The 26,531-nt window shown below is 42.0% G+C and overlaps 2 protein-coding genes across 2 annotated transcripts; one reads left to right on the top strand and one right to left on the bottom strand.

Annotated features, from left to right (window-relative positions):
* The first annotated feature begins 635 nt into the window (after positions 1–635).
* LOC124286792 (sulfotransferase 1B1-like) lies at positions 636–2,551 on the top strand. The gene is made up of 3 exons (XM_046723233.1): positions 636–798; positions 1,486–1,803; positions 2,394–2,551. Exons 1-3 carry the CDS (start codon positions 636–638, stop codon positions 2,549–2,551), a joined length of 639 nt encoding a protein of 212 aa, XP_046579189.1.
* A 4,938-nt stretch (positions 2,552–7,489) lies between these two features.
* LOC124286695 (sulfotransferase 1A1-like) lies at positions 7,490–20,521 on the bottom strand. The gene is made up of 6 exons (XM_046723114.1): positions 20,499–20,521; positions 16,607–16,799; positions 11,157–11,477; positions 10,394–10,494; positions 9,420–9,573; positions 7,490–8,750 (listed from the first exon to the last, which is right to left on the bottom strand). Exons 2-6 carry the CDS (start codon positions 16,767–16,769, stop codon positions 8,635–8,637), a joined length of 855 nt encoding a protein of 284 aa, XP_046579070.1. The 5' UTR covers positions 16,770–16,799; positions 20,499–20,521; the 3' UTR covers positions 7,490–8,634.
* Positions 20,522–26,531: the final 6,010 nt, after the last annotated feature.

Genomic DNA, 26,531 nt, shown 5'->3' with positions numbered 1-26,531 from the left:
ACAGGGGTCTGTAAATAATCGAGTCTGGAAAAGACAATCTAGTGAGTGACATCATGAGCATCGATCCATGTAATTAGGATACGATGACATGTATTTGCCAAGTCAGCGAGCCTGACCACCAGTCACCAGTTGCCTCTCCTTGCACATGAGTTGCTGAAGACCAATCCTAAGCCTGTTCTTGACGGGTGTTAAACGCACGTCGTTTGCAGTATAAAGAGCTTTGAATTTTCAAATCACTAGATCAACGAGATTATTGAAAAACGTCCAATCAGCACTATCTTTAGTCTATAACTTTGATAAAACTGGAAATTTTCCCCGAAACTGTACTGTCCGGGAAAACGAGGTTTCACTGTATGTTTATCATATAAAATAATACTACTATTATCAGTGCATGTCTTTAACATGAAAGATGTGTTGCTACACTGTACATAGTGTCATTCCAATGTACCAGGTACCTGGAGTGCCTATTTCTATTTTTAAAGATTTCATCCTCAGACCTATATACGGAAAACATTGAAACATTGACCTATATACGAAAACCATTACCTGTATATGGAACCACATGTGTCAGAGGTAAATCTGTTTAATCGTTTCTTTTAAAGCCAATGATTCAATCGTCGATTGCACTAGCTCAGATGTCACGTGTTAAGGTGGAGGACGCCGGTGGCGACACCATCTGGCACACTGAACACGACGGTATCCGCTACCCAAACTTCCTCAACATCGACTCTTTCACCAACATCCACAACCTGCCCATCAGAAACGATGACATCTTCATCTGTGCTTACCCGAAATCAGGTAACCCTTATTAGAAACACAAACCCGTGAAGATCCGGGTTAGAATTGATCTTCAGCAACCCATGCTTTCCAACCCGGGTCCTTAGCAACTCATGCTTGTCTCCCGTGAAGATCCGGGTTAGAATTGGTCCTTAATAACCCATACGACTATATTCCATCTACATGGCGGCGATCTGTCAATAATCGAGTATGGACCAGATAATCCTCTGATCGACAGCATGAGCATAGATCTACGCAATTGGGTTACGATGACATGCATCAACCAAGTCAGCGAGCCTGACCACCCGATCCCGTTCGTCGCCTCGTACGACCAGCATGGGTTACTGAAGTTTGCTTTTCCATTGTAACCCGGAACTTCAAGGGTTCTATCCTTCTATTAGTGCCAGCCCTTACCATTAGAATTTGGTGCACGAATCTGTTCTTGCCCATGCGATTGTGTTAGATGTGTGAAAGAGATGATGTGTACATTGCTTCTTGTAATGTTCCAGACATATCATTGTCGGACACCAAGATTTGATTTCTCACAATCTGGGAATCGAACCAGCTATTTGGCCCTGAGGCACTGCATTTAGAACAGACTACCCTTCCGCACCACGTGACTGATCCGTGGATGTGCTAGGTCTCGTCTGCACATTATGTGATTACAATGTCAATGATCCCATCTTCCTTGGTCTCCAACTGTTTCAGGCACACACTGGGTCAGCGAGATGGTCCGACATCTTGTCGCAGGTCATACAAATCTGAACAGTGTGGAGACGATCACAAGGGTGACTGAATACCTTCCACAGAATGTGACGTCACTTCCGTTACCCAGAATTCTCAACAGTCATGACAACGTGAAGCTGCTCCCGGCTGACATTTTCAAGAAGAGATGTAAACTTGTGTATGTGATGCGGAATCTTAAAGATGTAACAGTGGCATCGTACAACCACACCCGAAACACACGACAGTGCAGGTACCAAGACAATTGGGAGAATTACATGGAATACTGCGTTCTCGGCAAATGTAAGAATGTAATGTCATTTTCTATTTTATATAATCCTTCAAACAGTCGGTGAAACTTGAAATGAACCAAGGCCTTTCGGGAAATCTTTGAACTGCTCCAATCCGAAATTTGAGATACTCTTTCCTTTTATATCACAATAGTGTTAGAGTTAGAACTGAAGTTTTCAGGGCGAAGTCTTGTAGAAGTGTGCAACTGCATTTAAGTACATCTGTGATAATCCGTATCAATTATTCGTCCGTGTAGCCGCATTGTTCAGAAACTGAAATTTGTTTGATGGGCTATGCATATTGTTTGGTTTGGTACTAAATGATCAGGCTATGGACACGTGGGATATAAGAAGAGGCTCTTTGTTACCCTTTAAAAATCTTTAAGAAACTTCATTCAATTTCGTAATAAGCACATTGCGCATTTAAGATCCGAGTTAACGCTGGTCTTTAGCAACCCATATTTGTCGTTAGATGCGACTAACGGGATCGGGTGATTGTTGTTTAGTGCGGCGTTCGTTAAACAACATACTTAAACACACACCATATCAATGAACTGACTGTTTCATAGGGTATTGACCATACGTGTTCTTCTTTTGCCACAGTTCACTATGGGTCTTGGTTCGACCACGTCCTCGAGTGGGAATACCTTAAGAAGACGCATCCTGATCTTCCGATACTTACCCTCCATTATGAGGACTTACAGGAGGCGAGTGATTATTTCTCAATGCTGCATATGCACTTTTGGAACTATTTGTATTGAGAAATGTCTATATATTTATCAAATTTAAACAAACGCAGTTATATATGAAACGTCAGTGTCATTCGAAACAGATTCCATTGAGTAGAATATCATGTGAAGCATTTCGAGTCGGAGGTCATGTCATATTTTCCTCTAGTTTTTATCTTAAATCCTCCCAAAGACACGAGGGCCTAAGGACTCGACTGGTGACCCCTGGTGCTTTAGACGGTTGGGTTTCCCGTGTCCATTCCGGGATCCATTCATGTTTTGCCCCTTTTTCTTGTCCGGTGTAAACTACAACGACACGTTCAAACACTTACATTTCAAGGTACACATGTATATTATTAATCAATGAAAACAGTCTAGGTCTTGGTAGTTTGTGTGATTTGATAATCGTGTTTACTTTGATTTTTATTGTTTCTAGGATCCTCTACGAGAGATTAGGAAAGTGAACGAGTTCCTGGGATCATGTCGCAGCACCGAGTTCCTGCGGGAGGCGATTGACCTCGCCCGCATTGGGAACATGCAACAGAAGAAGTCAAGATCCGCAGCCTACAGTGGAGGTATGTTTTACATAACTGGTCTGTTTGAGTGGAGGGTTGCTTGGTGGCCTCGTGGTTCGTCCCGAACTGTCAGGTCAAACGGGTTTTATTCCCACAAGTATAACTGCAGTATATCGGAGTAAGTTTTTACTTGAACAGAATGTTTCTTGTCGGTGTTTTTCTTGATGCTTCGAACTAGAGTTGCAGTGAACAAACTGTTATCTATTGTTTAGAAATCGTAAAGTTCTACTTTTAGTGTGAGTGAGTGAGTGAGTGAGTGAGTGAGTTAGCAATATTCCAGTAATATCATGGCAGGGGACACCAGAAATGGGCTTCACGCATTGTACCCATGTCGGGAATCGAACCCGGGGGTTCGGTGTGACGAGCAAACGCTTTATAACCACGTGCACTAGGCTACCCCAACGCCCCTCTACTTTCAGAAGTTCCCAAAGATATGAACGCACAATGTCTTTTTAGAAAGTGGTCAAATGTTCTATGAGTTATATGACACTTTCTCAGTAAGTAAGATTATAGTTTTTTAGGGGTTGAGTCTGGGAATGGAACTAACAAACAGACTGAAGCACATACTCGCAAGCACATATGTTTGTTCACACATGTTCCCAAAGCTGCTACAAATGTTCAGTATTATGACATCAAAATCATTAGTTTTTGTAACTTTCCAGGTGAAGTTGGTGACTGGAAGAACTGGTTCACTGAGGCCCAGAACGAGTGGTTTGATCAGCTGTACCAAGACAAGATGGCGGACTCTGACATCAAAGTTAGATTTACGTTACCGTAGCTCTCACAGAGATGTTTACCCTATGGTCATTATGTACCAATACTCATATACACGTAGATCAAATCACAGAGGAGTGAGTGAGTGAGTTTAGTTTTACGCCGCTTTTAGCAATATTCCAGTAATATCACGGCAGGGGACACCAGAAATGGGCTTCACACATTGTATCAATGTGGGGAATCGAACCCGGGTCTTTGGCGTGACGAGCGAACGCTTTAACCTCTAGGCTACCCTTAATCACAGAAGATGTATGTGGAAACGCGTATGTTGTACAGTGTAACGTGATCTGAAATTTCCAACAGGAGAGCCCTAGTTAAAGAAAACCACAGCTTACTGTACCAAACCAATCGACACGTACACTTACTGCAGACCACAATTTTACCCCGCTTTTAGCAATATTCCAGCAATATCACGGCAGGGGACAGCAGAAATGGGCTCCACACATTGTACCCATTCTAAGAATCGAACCCATATCGTAGGCGTGCAGCGTTAACGCTGTAACTATTGGGCTAGCACTGGTTAACTGTGATTATTCTTCAGATCTCAGGTGTAATCTTTTGAAAGAAATAACTAGTGTCCATCCTTAGTTCCCGTCTATATGTATGTCATCAGTAGACAAAATGGTTTTCTTACTTACTAATAATCAGGTCATAAAGCCCCTTGCCGCACTCCTTTGCGCGTGTGTGTATGTTTGGGTGGGTATGACTTTATTATCAATGTGTTTACGTAACTGTTATATTTGTGTCTCATAGACCATATGGCCGGATGCTGTTTTTAAATCTCTGGAACAACGAAATGTCTTTTATTGTAATTCAGCATGTGACACAACAATAAACTATATTTCTTCTTCCTAAACTTCATAATGTTTAACGACGGATACTCATATTGCAAATGATGATCGCCTTTGGTCGTTGCATGTGTATATCTAGAAAGCAGTGCTTGGTGGCCTGAAGGGGGAAAATAATCATTCCCCCCCGTGCATTGTTAGAACTGATCTTCAGTAACCCATGCTTGTTGTAAGAGGCGATTAACGGGATCGGGTGGTCAGACTCGCTGGCTTGGTTGACACATGCCATCGCTTCCCAATTGTGCAGATCGATGCTCATGTTGTTGATCCCTGGATTGTCTGGTCCAGACTCGATTATTACAGACCGCCGCCATATAGCTGGAATATTGCTGTGTGCGGCGTAAAACTAAACTCACTCACTCACTGTAGAAATACACGTTTGTTCGTAATCACCGGATTTCCGATGTGGTTCTCACATCCATGATAATTCACAAAAGGGAGGTAACTCCTGCGATTCCCACTGCCCACTGCTAAACAATGGGTCATACTCGATAAACTTACTGAAAAACAAAACAAATATGTAACAATAAGACCAGAGAATAACCTGTCTCGGAACAGATTCCATTGAGCGCAAACCTGCAAATTAGCAGTGAAAACTGAATGGATAATTGAAAATCAGTAACGAATGGTTGCACAATGTCTTGTGTTCATTGCCTGACTCCTAAAGGTTAGTGAAACAAAATGTTTTCCACAGACTTCTATAGTGACAATGTATTGTATGTAAAACAGCTTGGCATTCAACAGCTTTTATATATACGCATGTGCATTCTGGACCTTAAGCAGCAAGAAATGAAAACCAGACGTATTCTCTTTCCACGAGGTACTCGAGCCAGCCTCTCACCGAATATCACCGACTTGAAAACATGTGATCACATTCAACATAAGTAATAACGTCAAAACAGATAGCACAAATGTCAGTTTTAATTACCGGATGGTTGAACATTTAAAAGACATAATACTAACACAACACCATTTAATCGAAGCAGGTGAGGTGAGGTGAAATTGGGTTTTACGTCGTGCTTGAGAATATTTCGCTCATATGACGACGTGCATGCGTGTGTATGTGTATGTGCGGCTGCTTGTACTAGCCAAGACTGAAGCCGGTTTTATGGTGCTAGCCCACTGAGATACCATACCGCAGTGAAGCATGAATACCCCACTCAGACACATTATACTGACTCCGAGCCGACCAGTCCTTGTTGTACCCATTAATGCCGAGCGCCATGCAGGGACCAACAAGTACCATATTTTAACGTCTTTTGGTATGACGCGGTCGGGGATCGAACCCGCGACCTTCCGCTTTCCGGGCGGACGCTCTAACCACCACACCACGGAGGCGGTTAATCGAAGCAGAACGAACGCTTCAACCACTGGGCTACTCCCAGCGACCCTCACAAGAAATCCCGGCCTGTTTAAGCACTTTCTCACCAACTCAAGCACTGTTATTAAGCACCTTCTCTAATGTGGTATATTATGAGCAAGATAACTTTAATAGATATGTGCCATGATGAATGGTAATAAATATATTAACAACTGCAAATTCCTCTTTCTCTTTTCTTACTATTAAAAACAAATCCATTCAAACGATTCCCCGATCTGCGCACATTTCAACTTCATCGTTACGTGTACCATCCTTTTAATGAAAACAAAGAAATCGATGTAAAGAGTAGCGGCATTTAACGACACATGGCTTTGGTTATGTATGGATGTTTCAACCTGTAGGAGATATATCCTCTTTTATCAATGCCTTTAAAAATGTTGCTATTAATATGTTCTTCCAATCTTGGACTTGTACTCTGAAAAATAGCTCAAGATATTGTATTTATCGTGAGTATGAAAGCATTTTAGCTCCTGAGAAATATTTAGATTGCATTTTTGACAAACGACTTAGAAATATATTCGTTAATTTCAGATGTGGTCTATCAAGATTAAAATATAATGAAGGGAGGTGGTTAGGAATAGATAAATATCAACGTTTATGTCCATATTGGAATTTAGGTACTGAACACGAGTACCATTTTTTATTCATTTTCACATTATATAGCATAGATATGTCTCACTGTTTCCAACAACATTAAAACTTTCACATATATTATAGATATATAATAAATATTATGGTGAACAAACATTGTATATGTGATGCCTATCATCTCAGGTTTTACACATACTCTCTCTTAATTTATATGCATGCCATAAAATATACTTAAGGTTTTTAAAACTAGTACATTTTCCGTATTTATATATACGGTATATGTATACAATGTTTGTTCACCATAATATATATATATATAATATTGTGTAAACTAAGGCAATATTGCAATGTATATCTATTGTATACAAAACTGTATATATTTTGCATTGTAAATGGGCCTGAGGCCTTCGTACTGGAAATAAACACTTGCCTTGATAACTCTGCAACCACTTTGACAGATATGCACTTGCTATTCATGCAACCTTGTCCAAGTATATTTGTAGCCTGTTATATGTCATAGTTTTCTAACTGACATTGCGTGTGTGTCGAGTGTGATTGGCTAGGTGATGTCCCATGTAACAGTGCTATCGCCATTGCTGTAAAACACTGTCACCGGAAGTACTTAACAACGTAAAGTTTCGCGTAGTCCCGTGACCCATTTACCTGCCCTACTATTATGTGACCAACTATGTTACCAAGTATTTACTATACCTTGGGATATTATAAGCTTGATTATATGTATCACATTCACTAAAACACAACGAGGTGCGTCTGAATTATAAATATACAAGAAAGAAAAGAATTCAATTCACATGGACTTTATTTAAAAAAGGTCACACAATGTAGTAATTTGTGTTTAACATGAACATGAAGCAAGTCTTTCAAGCTGGTAAATACCCCAACGTTAACTGAAACAAGTGACAACAAACAATTCTTTCCAAATAGTAAAAAATTGCTGATGGTCTATTGTACCATTCTGACTATATCATAAGCATGTTGTGTATATAAAGCACCATCAAATTGTTGTAATTATACTAGGTGCCTACCCTGACCAAACTGTGGTACTCGTCACAATACACCAGCACACCCAATGTAGTAACATCTGTTTCCCTCCAACAATGCTTTATTATAAGTAAAATAAAGATATTCCACAAGGGTATTTAAAGATTGTCCATTGACATTCAGAATATATGAACGTACAAACGCAAACATGTCCCAAAACAAAACAAAAGATGGCTCATTGCAAATTTCCTTCTCTATTTAAGCGTCTTTGGAAGAAAATCAACACTGGCAATGGAATACGATTCGCTAAAACTAAACTGAGTTCTCATAAACACACTATACAACGATAACATAGGACGGTTCTGAAATGAATTGCATACACTTCTCAATATATGATAAATATTTAACTACTTGTTAAACATCTACAGGCAATATGACCATGAATGACATGAACAAAATGGCATTATTATAAGAAATCGCCATAGGGTGGGTCCAGTGTGTGACTCCCACTGTATCCAAGCATGTATGTATGAAGCACTGTCAAATAGTGATGATACAAGGTGCCCGCAAAGTATAGCTCTTCCCGTAGTTACATGGAACAGTTGTGGTCCTTTGATTTTCATTACACATTCCATGAAATTCTTCCCACTCAAGTGATACACCTCTGTGAACGGGAAACACAAGGCGTGCTTGAAGCCGTCTTGCAGAAACATTATCGAGAACTGTTCATGGTGGAAATATCATTTGGTCCTTTAAGGGAAGTACAACTTTGTTTGGTTTGCTGCGGTATAGGAGGTCATGTATATAAAAAGCAATGTTTCAATGTGTCCAACAACATATAAAACTTGATCTGATTAATACAATGCTTGCAGCTACAAGATGTTAGCGACAGAATGTGCCACCCTCATCCTGATAGCCATGGCATCTGCAGGCAACATAATATGCCTAATCAAGAGTAAATCGAACCTTCACGGGGCAATCTTTCATTTGTTCAGCATAATATTGATCAAACCACTCGTTCTGGGCCACAGTGAACCAGTTCTTCCAGTCACCAGCTACACCTGGAAAGTTACAAAAACTAATGATTTTGATGTCATAATACTGAAAATTTGTAGCAGCTTTGGGAACATGTGTGAACAAACATATGTGCTTGCGAGTATGTGCTTCATTCTGTTTGTTAGTTCCATTCCCAGACTCAACCCCTAAAACACTATAATCTTACTTACTGAGAAAGTGTCATATAACTCATAGAACATTTGACCACTTTCTAAAAAGACATTGTGCGTTCATATCTTTGGGAACTTTTAAAAGTAGAGGGGCGTTGGGGTAGCCTAGTGCATGCGGTTTAGACGTTCGCTCATTTTGTGTATGTCATATAAGTAACGATTCATTATCTTGATGTTTAGCTGTCATAGTTTTGGTTATATACTAATATGGTGAGTGAACATTGTTTGATAGTTATTCATAAAGTTAACTCATATTAATATGGTGAGTGAGTACTGTTTGATAGCTATTCATAAAGTTAACACATATTAATATGGTGAGTGAGTATTGTTTTACGACGCTCTAAGTCGGTATCGTAAAATGGGCTTTGATCTCAATAAGGATTTCTTCTGATTATTGAAAAGGTTTTGTCGTTTGTAATAATTCCATTTGCTGTTGCAGTGTTGTGTGTTTAATTCATGTGATGTTAAATCCACGTCACCCCTGTCCGCATCAAATATACTTGCCTTTCCGATAAGCAGCCTTGCCAGTTAGCTCGGCTGTAGCCTTGACTTTCTTCATGGAGTCAAAGTCGCAGTGGTCACACACTTGTCTGATGTAGTCGTCACTCCTTGATACCCCCAGAAAGTCACACAACTTCTTAGCCTCCCTGAATGTGTCCTGTGAAGACAAAAACAATATTAAACATAAGACGACACGCCAGAGAACAAATGCGGCAAAAACGTTTTTGTAATCCTAAAAGAACACAGACAGGAAACCAGAATGAAACATTGTCTGTGACTATATTCTAGGTCCTTGCCCTGAGTAACATTGCCTGTGACTATATTCTATGTCCTTGCCCTGAGTAACATTGTCTGTGACTGTATTCTATGTCCTTGCCCTGAGTAACATTGTCTGTGACTATATTATATGTCCTTGACCTGAGTAGCATTGCCTGTGACAATATTATGTCCTTGCCTTAAGTAACATTGTCTATGTCTATATTCTATGCCCTTGCCCTGAGTAGCATTGCCTGTGACAATATTATGTCCTTGCCCTGAGTAACATTGCCTGTGACTATATTATATGTCCTTGCCCTGAGTAACATTGTCTGTGACTATATTCTAGGTCCTTGCCCTGAGTAACATTGCCTGTGACTATATTCTAGGTCCTTGCCCTGAGTAACATTGTCTGTGACTATATTCTAGGTCCTTGCCCTGAGTAACATTGCCTGTGACTATATTATATGTCCTTGCCCTGAGTAACATTGCCTGTGACTATATTATAAGTCCTCGCCCTGAGTAACATTGCCTGCTGTCCTTGTCTTGAGTAATAGTGCCTGTGACTATATTAAGTCTTTTTCCTGAGTAACATTGCCTGTGACTATATTCTAGGTCCTTTTCCTGAGTAACATTGTCTGTGACTATATTCTATGTCCTTGATCTAAGCAGCACTGTCTGTGATAATATTTTATGTCCTTCTCCCGAGTATCATGGCCGACCTCTTTAAGGTCTTCATAGAAGAGTGTCAGGAAGGGAATGTCGGCAGTTTTCTTCACTTCTTCCCACCCCTTCAAATGGTCGAACCAGGAACCATATTCAACTGAAACATTGAACCATATATAACATTTCTATACAAAAAACATATCAAATAAACCACTGATACATATTCCCAGTTTGTGTGTTTATTTATTTTTATTTTTATTAAGGCCTCAAGGTGGTCTGTAGATAATCAAGTCTGAACCATACAACGGATCATCATGTTGCTTCTTGGACGTGACATAGAATCACACCTCATTGCAAAATATTTCCTCTTGTCCAATACGTTTTCAAAGAAATAATTATATTTCATATATAATGTTGTGAAAAAAATGTATTATTATTCATTTCTATCTATTAGTAAAAATCGCTTTTTTTGTCAAGTGTGGTGTTTTCCAAACACATCACCGCAAAGCACACGTGCCATATTTGGTCTCACCTTAGGCAAGTGAGTTTGCTCAAATTTGCCTCTGTTCACCAAGTAGAAAATGGGTACCCGGTGGTATAGGTCATGAGACTATTAACCTTCTAGCGCCTTGAAGCAGCTTGGGTTATACGGGGTAATATTAATGTCCATTATGTTATATGTTATATGCTTAGAGCTTTCCCCCGTTGAGTTTTGCGCTATATGTGGCCATATTATCTATTATACTCTACAGAAGCACCCTCCATTCACAAAATTTGTAACAATAAGTATTCATTGCCTGACACTACAGTGTAACTTACATCTCCCCTCTGTTGCAGGACGAACATAGTTCTCCCACTTCCCATGGTAGTCGTTGATGCCCATCTTTTTCAAAAACACGAAATAAGAAACAATGGCATCCTTGGGATTGCGAATTACGTGCACAATTTTTGGTTTCTTGACCTTGACCTCGTCTGGCAGGTGACCTAACGGTGCGTGGGAGTTGAGGAGTCTGGGAGATGGGAGGTCTTTGTACTTCTCCTCATCCGACAGTTCCAGCATGGTCGATGTCTTGTCGATGTCCGTTTTGTCCAGCTTGCCTGCCAAGAGAAGTCGTGACAGCTCCCATATCCAGTGTGTACCTGCATTAAAATACACGTCAGTGTAAAACAACCAGATTTCATATGCTCAGAAATAAAGCCACTTGCTGTGAAAAGAGTAAGTGAGTGAGTAAATTTAGTTTTACGCCGCACTCAGCAATATTCCAGCTATATGGCGGCGGTCTGTAAATAATCGAGTATGGACCAGACAATCCAGTGATCAATAGCATGAGCATCGATCTACGCAATTGGGAACCGATGACATGTGTCAACCAAGTCAGCGAGCCTTACCATCCAATCCCGTTAGTCGCCTCTTACGACAAGCATGGGTCACTGAAGATCAATTCTAACCCGGACCTTATCGAGTCTGCTGTGAAAAGATAAACAGCTGTGAAAAGATAAACAGCTGTGAAAATTATACGGATGGATCACTGAATATCGGGGATGACACCGGGTGTTCACGAAGAATGGAAATGATACAGTAAAAGAGTTTAACCCAGTTTAACAGCAGTTCAGTGAGAGAGTGAGTTTAGTTTTATGCCACTTTTAGCAATATTCCAGCAACATCACGGCGGGGGACACCAGAAATAGGCTTCACACATTGTACCCATATGGGAATGGAACCCGGGTCTTCGGGGTGACGAGCGAACAACTAGGTAACCCCACAGTCCAACAGTAAATAGTTCAGCTTGCAATTGTGTTTAGTATGGTAGGAAACCATCTTAACGTCATACTACTGGACGTCTCACATTAACCAGTGTAGAAATGTCGGTGGTTGAACAGCCAACAAAATAGTAATCTTTTCGATTCTGGGTTTCGAACCGGCGATCAGTGGATCCTGGCATAACTGAAGGGAGTAGTTCTGCACATCGTATTGCAGCATTTTAGTCCATGGGTCAACCCGTGACCTCTGGGACAGGGGGTTATGGAGACATTAGATGAGGTGAGGTGAAATTGGGTTTAACGTCGTGATTGAGAATATTTCGCTCATATGACGACGTGCATGCGTGTGTATGTGTATGTGCGGCTGCTTGTACTAGCCCAGACTGAAGCTGGTTTTATAGTGCTAGCCCACTGAGATACCATGCCGCAGTGAAGCATGAATACCCCACTCAGACACATTATACTGACTCTGAGCCGACCAGTCCTTGTTGTACCCATTAATGCCGAGCGCCATGCTGGGACCAACAAGTACCATATATTTTAACGTCTTTTGGTATGACGTGGTCGGGGATCGAACCCGCGACCTTCCGCTCTCCGGGCGGACGCTCTAACCACTACACCACGGAGGCGGTCTACATAAGATGAACAAAATGTCCATAAGATCATATAAATAGGGAACATACACTACAGATTCAGCTCCATCTATAATACCTAGGTTGGTTGGTTGATTAACGACACACTCAGCAGTATTCCAGCTATATCTCTATATGTAAATAATCCAGACTGGACCAGACAATCCAGTGATCAACAGCATGAGCATCGATCTGAGCAATGTGGATACGATGACATGTGTAAACCAAGTGAGCGAGCCTGACAACCCGATCCCGTTAGTCGCCTCTTACGACAAGCATGGGTTACTAACGACCAATTCTAACCGGGATCTATAATACCGAGGCGTATTATATAGAATTCAGAGCAGGATGACATAAGAAATTATTTCCAAAGTTCCAACACAGGGCCATTCCCTGTCCATTACACGCGCTGGTCAATTTAAAGCAAATTTGTTTCACTGTGTAGGTTAGCTAACTCGCACACACACAATGTTGCTGTGTCCACGTTACACTTCTATTCCTGACCTCGATTTGAAAAGAAACGAATTCATATGACTACTTAATATTTAAGTAGATAATAATGTACATACTTAAAACGAGTAAACACACCGCTTATTGAGACCTCCGCATGTGCATCAGATAAATACATTCAACTAAAAATGCATTAAAACTGTCCATGCGGAATTAATGTTACCAGCAGCAGAAAATAAACAACGCTGCAGGTGCTCACTAGCTAGTTATAGCCTCTGTATACAGTTAGCTCCGGGTGCGATTATCTAACGTTTTAACCACTAGGCTACCTCACAGCCCCTACAAACATCTGAATGAGTGAGAGAGTGAGTTTAGTTTCACGCCGCTTTTAGCAATATTCAAGCAATATCACGGCGGGGGACACCAGAAATGGCTTCCACACATTGTACCCATGTGGGGAATCGAACCCGGGTCTTCAGCGTGACGAGCGCACGCTTTATCCACAAGGCTACCCCACCGCCTCTATAAACATCTGAAGTCGACAGGGGATTATATAATGCCTTACATGTAAGGCGGTGTGGGTATGTGATATAAGATAGCCCAGTGGTTAAAGCGTTCGCTCGTCATGCAGAAGACGCTGGGGTTCGATTCCCCACATAAACTAGCATCCAAAAGAAACGCCACCAAATATTTTTCAGGTCTAAAACAAAACAAAACCGAATTATGGTAACATTAAATGTTTTATTGTAAAAGGCAATCATTCAGCAACAGTATTTAATGGGTAGCAAGAAGAAAAACGACGCAGCTCGTAATCTAATGGCACATGAATGACATCGGGTGCATTGCCCAGTATCACCAATGCAAAATTGACTGGGAGCTTTTACAACTTTCTGGGCAGCACATATTGTTCAATACCGGGTGTGGACACCTCTAGCAGTGATGCAGGCCCGAACCAGGCGTAGAACTGAGTAGGTGAGTCTTCTGACGTCTTGATAAGGGATCCGACGCCTGTTCTCTTGCATAGCAACTGCCAAAGCGTTCCTCGTATTGGCGTTTCCTAATACGACGTCCCAGTTGGTCCCAAAGGTGTTCAACTGGGGACAGATCGGGCGACCTCGTCCGTCAGACTTGAAGAGCTGGAACCTGCTTTCGTCACTAAAAAGCACTCTTCACCAGTTTCGCTGTTGCCAGTGTGACACGGTCCTGGTCCATCTCAATCTGGCACGTCGTCGTTGGCACGTCAACGTTATGCCCTTGAAAGGTCGATAGGCACTGAGACAATGATTGCGGAGTCGTCTGGCCACAGTCTGTCTGCTGACCGCATGTCCAAGACTGTTGGCGCTTGATGACGTCACAGTGACGTAGCGGTTCGTCAGGTGAATCACCCGTAACTTTAATCCGGTCTTCTTGTTGGGTGGTGACCTTTGGTCTACCACTCCTTGGCCTGTCTGCAGTAATGCCAGTCTCTTGTAGACGTGTGCAGCATCCCATGGTCCAAGCCACATGCTCTTGTGTCGCTCCCATCTGTAGCATACCGATTGCTCTCTTCCTCTGCTCTGCTGTTAAAACAGGTATGTTCCTGGTTGTCAATCAATTAAAATGATGAAAGAGAATAAAAATGGTCAGCTTTTACACCCTAATCTGATACGGGTAACTTTGTGCACAATTTCCATACTACGCGGGTAAATTCGGTTGTTGTTTTTAACTAAATACGAAAGTGAAAGAGTTCACTGGGAATACACATGTTGTGTTCGAGAGATGTGTTTTAGCTAATTTCGAACAGATTGACAATTATTTTGAAAATTTACAATCATTTATATTTTGGTGGCGTTTCTTTTTAGACGTTAGTTTGGTTACAATGTGTGAAGCCCATTTCTGGTGTCCCCTGCCATGATATTGCTGGATTATTGTTATTCACTCACTCACTAGATATAACACAAAGTTATACACGTCCATATCTGTGTCACAAACACAATCCATGCTAAATACATAAACAGTAAGTGGCTTGGCTCCGGGAAACTTGAAGTAAGATCTACTCAGTTACTTACCAGCTGAAAATACGAATTGTCTTTCTTAAGTAATTTTGATTGCACGAGAAATTATACTTTAGTGTTCACTTTCACCGACAAGACATGATTTACAGTTCGGCGAATCACTTCCACTGACAAGACATGATTTACAGTTCGGCGAATCACTTTCACTGACAAGACATGGTCAACAGTTCGGCGAATCACTTTCACTGATAACAAATGGTCTACAGTTCGACGAATCACTTTCACTGACAAGACATGGTCAACAGTTCGGCGCATCACTTTCACTGACAAGACATGGTCAACAGTTCGGCGCATCACTTTCACTGACAAGACATGGTCGACAGTTTGGCGAATCACTATCACTGACAAGACATGGTCAACAGTTCGGCGCATCACTTTCACTGACATGACATGGTCAACAGTTCAGCGCATCACTTTCACTGACAAGACATGGTCAACAGTTCGGCGCATCACTTTCACTGACAAGACATGGTCAACAGTTCGGCACATCACTTTCACTGACAAGACATGGTCAACAGTTCGGCGCATCACTTTCACTGACAAGACATGGTCAACAATTCGGCGCATCACTTCACTGACAAGACATGGTCAACAGTTCGGCGCATCACTTTCACTGACAAGACATGGTCGACAGTTCGACGCATCACTTTCACTGACAAGACATGGTCAACAGTTCGGCGCCTCACTTTCAATGATAGGACATGATCTACAGTTTGGCGAATCACTTTCACTGACAAGACATGGTCAACAGTTCGGCGCATCACTTTCAATGATAGGACATGATCTACAGTTTGGCGAATCACTTTCACTGACAAGACATGGTCAACAGTTCGGCGAATCACTTTCACTGACAAGACATGGTCAACAGTTCGGCGAATCATTTTCATTGACAAGACATGGTCTACAGTTCGGCAAACCCTTGGCGTTATAAGCGAATTCTGAGTGTGTGTATTCATGCGCGTACGATTCCTCACTTTCTGTAGGTTTTAAAGAATTCCAATATAGTGGTACATGGGTTGTGTTTTTCCTTTGACATGTTAAAGTTACGCACGTGTATTTTTGTTAATTATAATTTTATTAAAAAAATATTTTCCAACATGAAATGTCTACGAGGGAGTTATTGTGTTGGAAATTGATGTTGGGGAGTAAAATGCAGAGATGTGGTGAAAAGTAAAATGCAGAAATGTGGTGAAAAGTAAAATGCAGAGATGTGGTGAAAAGTAAAATGCGCAGAGATATATATGGAAGGATTACTGAAAGTCAGCGATGATACGGGGTGTTGGAGAAAGGGTTAGCATATCCTGCTCCGCCGGTACCCGTTCATCATACAATTTGTATTAAAAAAAACTGTTTGTTGTAGCAGTGGACATACCTGACCTGAAGTATGTCATTATGATGATGTCATCCGACCTGATCTTCACAGAGGCCATATTTACGATGGCCTTTTTACTGGGGAAGTTGGGAAAGCGATAGTCGTTGTGCGTGATAACCGACAGCCCGTCGCCGCCGTCGTCTCTCAGCCTCACCGTCGTCATTCTGATAATGTCTCTGTGGCCGTTATAAACCTGAAATGTCACAAATATCTGTGTTACGTGTATAACATTATGTATACAAACACTGATACTTTTGTTTGTTTGTTGTTTAACGCCGGACGCCAGCTATTCCAGCTATGTGGCGGCGGTCTGTAAATAATCGAATCTGGACCAAACAATCCAGTGATCAGTATCACGAGCAACGATCTACCAAATTGGGTGAGTGAGTGAGTTTAGTTTTACGCCGCACTCAGCAATATTCCAGTTATATGGCAGTGGTCTGTAAATAATCGAACCTGGACCAGAAAATGCAGTGATCACTACGCAATTGGGATAAGATGACATGTGTCCACCAAGCCAGTGATCCTGACCACCCAATCCCCGTTAGTCGACTCTCACAACAAGCATGGGTTGCTGAAGACCCATTCTAACCCGGATCTTCAAGGGAATGTCATCTTGCAGTTGGGGTAAGTGAGTTAGGTTTAACGGAGAGGTTGAGGAGGGAGGAAAGTCTAAAGTGATGTAGATGTCAGATGTCTACAACCACGGACAATCACAGATGTGATGGTGATACAACTATAATCATGGGGAACCGATACTCGAACCCATGATCATAGGGTCCTGGTGTATACAAGGGATGCAACTCTGCACAACGAATTTCAGCACTCGAAACGACCGGGCAGTCAACAAAGAAATGCAACAGCAAAACAGGACCTCAAAAACATGAACTAAACATGTCACGACAACAAAGTTGAAAAAAGAGAACGCAAAACATAATTTTATTACATCTCTGACGTCCAAACTTTAAAAGCCGTGCCGTCAAAAGCCATTCAAACAATAATTACCACAAGACCACAAAAATATAATTCCTTTAACTAGCATTTAGAAGCTGGTATGAGTGAGAGAGTTTAGTTTTAGCAATATTCCAGCAATATCAAGGAGGGGGACACCAAAAATGAGCTTCACACATTGTACCCATGTGGGGAAGCGAACCCTTGTCTTCGGTGTGACGAGCGAACGCTTTAACCACTAGGCTACCCCACCGCCCCAGAAACTGGTTTGATGAAGAATAATTTTTTATTGCAATAGGTGCGACGTTATCAGGCAAATGATGATCTGTACCGAAACGTCTCACCTATTGATATAAAGAAGTTGTCTATTAAACAAAAGTGTTCCTCTTCACAAAGATACAATTATTTTAAAAAAATACAATTCTGAGCAACACGATTCAATAGTCACTATACTAAAACGTGAAAACCAAGGTCCATTTGCGATGATGCCCTATGTTTACGTTGTATGTAGACCGTGTTATGTCGTCGTAACCTCTACGGACTGACTGACTGAGTTTGGTTTTACGCCGCTTTTAGCAATATTCCAGTAACATCACGGCGGGGGACACCAGAAATGGGCTTAACACATTGTACCCATGTGGGGATTCGAACACCGGGTCTTTGGCGTGACGAGCCAACACTTTAACCACTAGGCTACCCCACCGCCCCTAACCTCTACGGAGAGCGAGCCAGCCATTAATAGGTATAGTCATGCGCCTCGCTGTCAAAGCTGCAGTAGCTAGCATTCCTATACGACTAGGCAAAACAATATGTAAAGTGCATCGCAACCATAGCATTGGGTCAGCATGTACTGATAACAGTTTGTTTTCAAAATACAAAGAGAATAGTCTGGTCATGTGATATGCAAATTAGCCTGTGGCGGTGACTTAATGCAAAGTCATCACTGCGCCAGTGTGTTATCTGGAACCCGTTCTACCCGATGACGTCACAACAGCCTTGGAGAACCTGTTTGGCAGCGAAGAGAAATACTTCCACGAAACTGGAATAATATCTCTCAAACATCGTCGGCAAATGTGTACCAGTGCGGGGGTTTGTTGAAGGGAGAGGGGTACACAAAGTCCGCAGTCTAGACTACCAGTTGTCCGACTTCCATTTATTATAAGTCGCGGTGGCTGAGCGGGTTAGGCGGCTGATTTTGTGTGCTGGCGATTAGGTGCCTGACTCTGAGGGTGTGGGTTCGAATCCCGGATGGGACTCATCCCAACAAAAGTGCTAGAATGGGTACTTTACTAAGAAAGTGTAATCCCAGATATAATATATGTTACATTTGACCAGATTCTAAATGGCATTGTGTAATCATGGGCTGCAATAACAAATCGAGGAACCTTGAACCTTGTATAAAAATACTTCACTGAATCTGAAGTCCCATATGCAACAAACAATAACAAGTGAGTATGTTTTTGTTGAACATCAAATCCTATTGCAATATATTTCCAATATTCAAGTTCCGGTACAAACTCACTAGGCGAAATTGATTTGTATGTATCCACTCACCGTCGACAACGAGATTCCGTCCCTTGCATGCAGCACACCTCACTTACAGTTATCTAGGTCAGTGGTAACAAATATTAGTGACAGGCAAAGAGTTGAGTCGAGAAAAGTCGGGACCGGTCCTGTGGGTTATACTAAAATGGATTGTAGAATGCTAAACCGAAACGGGATTTCAGGGCAAATATATCATTGACATTTTAAAAGCATATTTTTTAAGGGTTTGAATTTGTATCTGAATGTGCATGCCACAATATGATGCTGTCACGTATCACTACAATCGGAGAGTCCTTCAAAAGATACAGTTTCTTGTTTCTATAACTTGTGTGTTTCAATCAACCTTTACCCATTTATCTGAAACCTACTCAGGATTGTTTTAATTACCATATTCTAACTTGTTCGAAGTTCTACAATCACGTACTTGTTAACCACAAGTTCCTGTTGACAAGGCAGACCCCCTCAAGCTGCATATGAAAGCCTACTATCTGTCACCACCCCTCATATACCTTCAACTCTCCCCTCATCACCTTCTCCCCATTTCTCTCTCTCTCTCTCTCTCTCTCTCTCTCTCTCTCTCTCTCTCTCTCTCTCTCTCTCTCTCTCTCTCTCTCTCTGTCTCTCTCTCTCTCTCTCTCTCTCTCTCTCTCTCTCTCTCTCTCTCTCTCTCTCTCTGTGTCTCTATCTGTCTATCTCTCTCTCTCTCTCTCTCTCTCTCTCTCTCTCTCTCTCTCTCTCTCTCTCTCTCTCTCTCTCTCTCTCTCTCTCTCTCTCTCTCTCTCTCTCTCTCTCTCTCTCTCTCTCTCAGGGGGAATCGGTATATCTACATGTATATGTTAAGAATATCATTACGGACAACGAAAAGTGTCTTACTTCACGTAGGCCCTATCTTTTGAAGGGAGCAGTACCCGGCTTGGGGTCCAGAGTGCAACTGCTGATAAAGTATATCATATCACAAGGGTAGGGTAGCATTAAAACGTTGGGGAGCCCACATGAATGTGGGTCAAATGTCTGATATAAACATTGGTGTAGAGTAGTGATGATTCGTTAGGTACGCCGTATAAGTTATTGTATGGATATAAGAATATTACATAGCAGTGATTGCATATATCATACTCTCATAGTAGATAATAGCGTCATGGCAATAACAAGATTTTGTCATCGCACCAGAGAAAAGCAGAATGAACGACATGAAGACTATGTACCCGGCAGGCCCTAGACGCAGTGTTAAGACATTGACAGGGTGTACATGTTTAACAGCTCGATATGATGAGGTCATCTCTTCAGACATTTACGCAACGTCTGAGCATGGACTCTCACCCCTGTGACCTGTTGCAGCCGCTCTCGTATGTGAGTAGGATTTGCAGCAGCTCGTAACTAAAACATGATCACTTACCTCTGTGTCACCGCTTGTCCCAGAATGTAGCCCTGGCGATGGTTGTGAAGGTCAACCAGAACCTCACTGTCAACAGAGTGGTGTGACTGCTGCTGGGTATCTTTGTGTTTGTTTGTTGGTTGTTTAACGCCGTACTCTACAATATTCCAGCTATATGGCGGCGGTCTGTAAATAATCGAGTCTGGACCAGACAACCCAGTGATCAACAGCATGAGCATCGATCTACGCATTTGGGATACGATAACATGTGTCAACCAAGCCAGTGAGCCTGACCACCCGATCCCGTTAGTCGTCTATTACGATAGGCGTGGGTTACTGCAGATCAATTCTAACCCGGATCTTCACGCCTAATTAGCTCATGACCGAACAGTTGAAACTGCTTAAGACATCATATTGGCCACTATGCTGCTACATTAGGAGGACAGACAAAGTGTATCATCATATTGGCCACTATGCTGCTACATTAGGAGGACAGACAAAGTGTATCATCATATTGGCCACTATGCTGCTACATTAGGAGGACAGACAAAGTGTATCATCATATTGGCCACTATGCTGCTACATTAGGAGGACAGACAAAGTGTATCATCATATTGGCCACTATGCTGCTACATTAGGAGGACAGACAAAGTGTATCATCATATTGGCCACTATGCTGCTACATTAGGAGGACAGACAAAGTGTATCATCATATTGGCCACTATGCTGCTACATTAGGAGGACAGACAAAGTGTATCATCATATTGGCCACTATGCTGCTACATTAGGAGGACAGACAAAGTGTATCATCATATTGGCCACTATGCTGCTACATTAGGAGGACAGACAAAGTGTATCATCATATTGGCCACTATGCTGCTACATTAGGAGGACAGACAAAGTGTATCATCATATTGGCCACTATGCTGCTACATTAGGAGGACAGACAAAGTGTATCATCATATTGGCCACTATGCTGCTACATTAGGAGGACAGACAACAGTGTATCATCATATTGGCCACTATGCTGCTACATTAGGAGGACAGACAAAGTGTATCATCATATTGGCCACTATGCTGCTACATTAGGAGGACAGACAAAGTGTATCATCATATTGGCCACTATGCTGCTACATTAGGAGGACAGACAAAGTGTATCATCATATTGGCCACTATGCTGCTACATTAGGAGGACAGACAAAGTGTATCATCATATTGGCCACTATGCTGCTACATTAGGAGGACAGACAAAAAGTGTATCATCATATTGGCCACTATGCTGCTACATTAGGAGGACAGACAAAGTGTATCATCATATTGGCCACTATGCTGCACATTAGGAGGACAGACAAAGTGTATCATCATATTGGCCACTATGCTGCTACATTAGGAGGACAGACAAAGTGTATCATCATATTGGCCACTATGCTGCTACATTAGGAGGACAGACAAAGTGTATCATCATATTGGCCACTATGCTGCTACATTAGGAGGACAGACAAAGTGTATCATCATATTGGCCACTATGCTGCTACATTAGGAGGACAGACAAAATGTATTATATATTAGCAAAGTAACTGAGAGAGAGAGAGAGAGAGAGGGGGGGGGGGTCATTGGTGTGTCCTTTATAGTCCTCCTGGGGCAATGTTCAGTACAAGGCCAAAACACATATGCATGCACGCATACAAGGTACAGGTCTATAGTGGAAGTGCTGCTTATTTAAACCCCCAAAACTCATTGGTATCGGTCACTGCCCCCTGAAGTAGGACATCTTTTGTAATGGAATAAATCAGTTCAAAAGTCTCAGGAAGTTCGCTCTGAGATTTGTAGGTCACGTCCATTATGACTGAAGTATGCTATCGGTCATGAATACTATTCCACAGCCATTACCGCTGCTATAAATGTGTGTGATCATTACCCAAGTCAAAGTGTCGTGTATGAGATTATAGAAGCGGTTCTGTTACTCTACTGCCTATATGGAAGATTTCTTTCCTTCCTTTCCTTCGTTCAAACGTTCGTTCATTGTTATTCTAGAGGGCGGTGGGGTAGCCCAGTGGTTAAAGCGTTGGCTCGTCACGCCAAAGACCCGGGTTCGAATCCCCACATGGGCTCAATGTGTGAAGCCCATTTGTGGTGTCCCCCGCCGTGATGTTGCTGGAATATTGCTAAAAGCGGCGTAAAGCCAAAACTCAGTCAGTCAGTCAGTCGTGCGTTGTTTGTTTTGTTTTGTGTTTTGTTTTGTTTATTAAGTACTAACTAACGGGCAAGATAAACGATACCAAGTCGACATCAGTGATATTACAAAACGACAAACAACCGATTATGGAAAAGGAAAGTGAATTTTAATACCAGATTAACATTAACTTACGACTATCTTAGCGCTGAGAGAGCTTCTAAAATCTAGGCCCAGTAGTATAAAGACTTGCGGGAGTAAATTCGTTTTGTGATGTTTACATTGTCAATTTACTTACCATAAGTAAAATTTACTTACATGCTCAAATATACTCACTCCTGTAAGTAAATGTATGCATGTAAAAACAGATGTATAGAGATCAGGTTTATCAGAGTAAACAACGTATCACTTGATGAACCACAAGAGCACAGTTATTTAACTAACAATCATAATCAGAGTTAATGAGATATTCGAACCGGGTATCATCGGTTCCTGGACACAACTCTACAAAATCGCGGACTTATAATACGATGGTTAATCTACGTTGAATCCAATGGGTTATGGTTGAAACCAGCTGATTCTGACGTGAAAGGGACATAACTCTGTTCAGTCTAAGGGACAGTACATCGTTCATTGTGTTTGAAGACTACTACAGCTTGTTCAGCTTGACCTGAGCTACTCTACATATGCATGACCCGTGAGGTCAATTGGCGCAAACGGCAGGTCGAGTTAACTTCATTAAATAGGGGAGCAGAGAATGTTAAACGGCGACCTTGTCTTGCCTGTTCGGACATGTTGACAATCAACTGACAAAGGTGCACCCCTTCACAATAATAGACTCAACCAGTTGTGACACGGTCACACGATGCATTAGTATTCACTTGATCAGGTCAAGCTGAACAAGTTGTAGTGTTAAATAAAAATGGTCCAAATTACTTAACAATAATATACATTGGAATATACTGCTATACGAACGTTACTTGTCAGCAAATATGTGAGAGACATTTATGAACTACACGAAAAAATTGACAGGCTCGGTGGATGTGATCGGTAATTCGTGATTAACCGCGATCGCGGCATTTGAAATCATTCAACTTAAACATTCATAGGACTCGGTTGCAGGCATTGAACTGGGAACATCATTAAATTCTCACAGAGGCTGAACTCGGTTTTAACACTGACACCGTCCCCTAGGGGACCTGGAAACTATTGTATAAATGTAATATTAAACCAACCTTCGTAAATTTGGCTTCGCCCGAGAAAGCTCATTGATGAGTTGCTGATGAACATTGGCTTGAACTTTTTATAACAATATTATTTGTAGGTCTCGAAGGCAAACTCTACAGCAGAATACTTTCAGTGCATCAGGGACTATCATGGGAAACAAACATAATGAGCAAAATATGATTTTGCAACAGGGCATTATATTTATAGCTACGACACACTTATCAGCACATGTTTTCTGCAAACGTGAATTGTTAGTTCAAGTAGCGACTGGGTGAGTTTTTGAGTTCATTGTGGTATGGGTCGAAAAGCCTATTACCAGGTACCCTACAGCTAATCGCCAGCACACCTCCTCGATCACAAGAATGACACCGCGATCTCCAGTGATGGCTCCCCACACCATTACGCTTTCACCACCGACTGCAGTATACACACGTGTCAGCGTGACGTCTTATCCGACGTCGATAACCACGGTGGCGGCCGTTGCAGTCAAGATATACCTCACTCACCCATGGAGAAGACTCCAGTCCTATTACCCAGATGAATATTAGTCGTTGTCATTACCATGACAGCCTACCGCTAGGCGGTGGGGTAGCCTAGTGGTTAAAGCGTTCGCTCGTCACGTCGAAGGCTCGGTTTCGATTCCACACATGGGCACAGTGTTTGAATCCCATTTCTGGTGTGCCTCCCGCCTTGATATTGCTGGAATATTGCTAAAAGCGTCGTAAAATCAAACTCACTCACTCACTTTGGTAAAACCCACCATGGATATGGTGTTACAGAAACTGGAAAGATAATCGGGTTGAACCGGGATTCGAACTCACAAATAAACCAATTTAAATTGAAAAGGAGCCCAAGGAACACCATAGATTCAGCCTGAACCTGAAGAAATCTAGACTTGCTTCTTTTAGGGTTTTAGCATTGGAGGCAGGGCTAGGCTGTAGGGAACATAAATATGGTTCAGGGACTATGAGACAGACTACACTGTTTTTACTTCCCATATAGCCATGTATATTCAAATCATGATTATTTTGGCCCTTCGGAAGCACCGTACACCGGTTTTAGATATGCAGTTGCTACGTTCAAATGAGAGCATTACATGCAATACATGTACGCATCACTGAGGAACATATCAAGGTTCAAGAAGCTGTTCCTGCTGCACGATAACTTGGAAATTTATTGATTTAGTTGTTGATAGGCAAATATGGGTCTCCTCAACTGACAACTGCTAAAAAATGACAAGTTGTTAGTATGCGGAATGTGGGCATATCATTCAGGGCTATTGTAAGAGATGTTGGCATTCGTCACCACTCGCCCCTTTCCGTAACCTCCAAGAAGCGCCATTCGGCTTGTCCCGGAATAACACGAGTGGGTCACGAATGGAGATGTTGGCTGTCATCCATCGACAATGAGGCTATTGGGCAGAAAACATCAGTAACTTATGACGTTGAAGACAACCCAGTCTTCAGGCTGTGTATGAAATAACCCCCAAACCGAGCCAGACATCAGGGCTGGTAACTTCAAAATGTTACCAGCGCAAATTGGGTTTAACAAGACCAGACAATCCAAAGAAAATAACTCAAATAATGGTAAAAGTAATTCAATGGTAATTTAAGGTACAGCTCCATGCATCGATAGGTGTCGCATTTCGGCAATATTAAAATGTACATGCTGTTCTTCGAGTTTTGCAGAACACCGCCCATCGATAGGATTCGCTTTTTTAGTGATAATATATGTCAACGTAGTGCTTTGAGCTGGCGATACGATAGTTCAATGTTCAAACAGTCAAGTCTAAATGTAACACTCAATTTGAAAAATAGATTTTAAGATATGATGAATCCACTCAAATGTATGGACCTAAAATGTTTACCAGATCATCGGGCTGGCTAGCTGTAAATTTAGACCGTCCGTCAGAAATCTAACCCGTCTTGGGCGGTCGGAAGGGCATCATTTCATACACTGCTTCAGGTCGACCTCGAATGACAACCAATAGGGAGGATAGAACAGTCCTCGGATACACAAGACTCCATCCGTTCAAATGGCGTGTTAAAAACAGACTGACTTCCAGTTCGTCGTTTGTCGGTCCCAAACTAACCGAAAGATCGGTCGGGCATAGAGGCCGACGACCATTGTTATCCCCAGAGCACAAAGCAGCACGACTAGATCGGTGTCAAACTTTACGTCACTGGAATTTAATTGTCATGGAGAAGGTCTATTGGTCCGACGAAAGTCGGTTTGTTTTGTTCATGGTTGCTGACTGAGTTCATATTTGGCGCTGCAGAAACACTGCATATGCACAACGGAATATCTGTGAGCAAGTACCGTTTTGGGGGAGTTCACTGATGGTGTTGGGGTGCCACTCACATGGTTGTAAACTTGACCTTGTGACCATCAGACACAATCTGGATGGACAACGGTTCATCACTGGACAGGGTTGTTGTACCATATTTCGCTGACCATAAAATGAACACAGGGTCAGTGTTCGTGGACGACAATAGGAGGCTACATTGTGCACGTGCCTTTGGTGATTTCTTACGTCAAAAGGCGGTAGCAGCTCTACCTTGGCATGCAGGAGTCCAGATCTGAATCCCATAGAGCTTGTGGGGACATTGCAGATCGCAGAGTACGACAGAGAGATTCTCTAGTACAAAATGTTG

Source organism: Haliotis rubra, unplaced genomic scaffold, assembly GCF_003918875.1.
Source record: "Haliotis rubra isolate DU_JTF1 unplaced genomic scaffold, ASM391887v1 Scf1101, whole genome shotgun sequence".
NCBI classification, from domain to species: Eukaryota; Metazoa; Mollusca; class Gastropoda; order Lepetellida; family Haliotidae; genus Haliotis; species Haliotis rubra.
The sequence above is the reverse complement of the archived record's forward strand: the minus strand, read 5'-3'. Positions and strand labels throughout refer to the sequence as shown.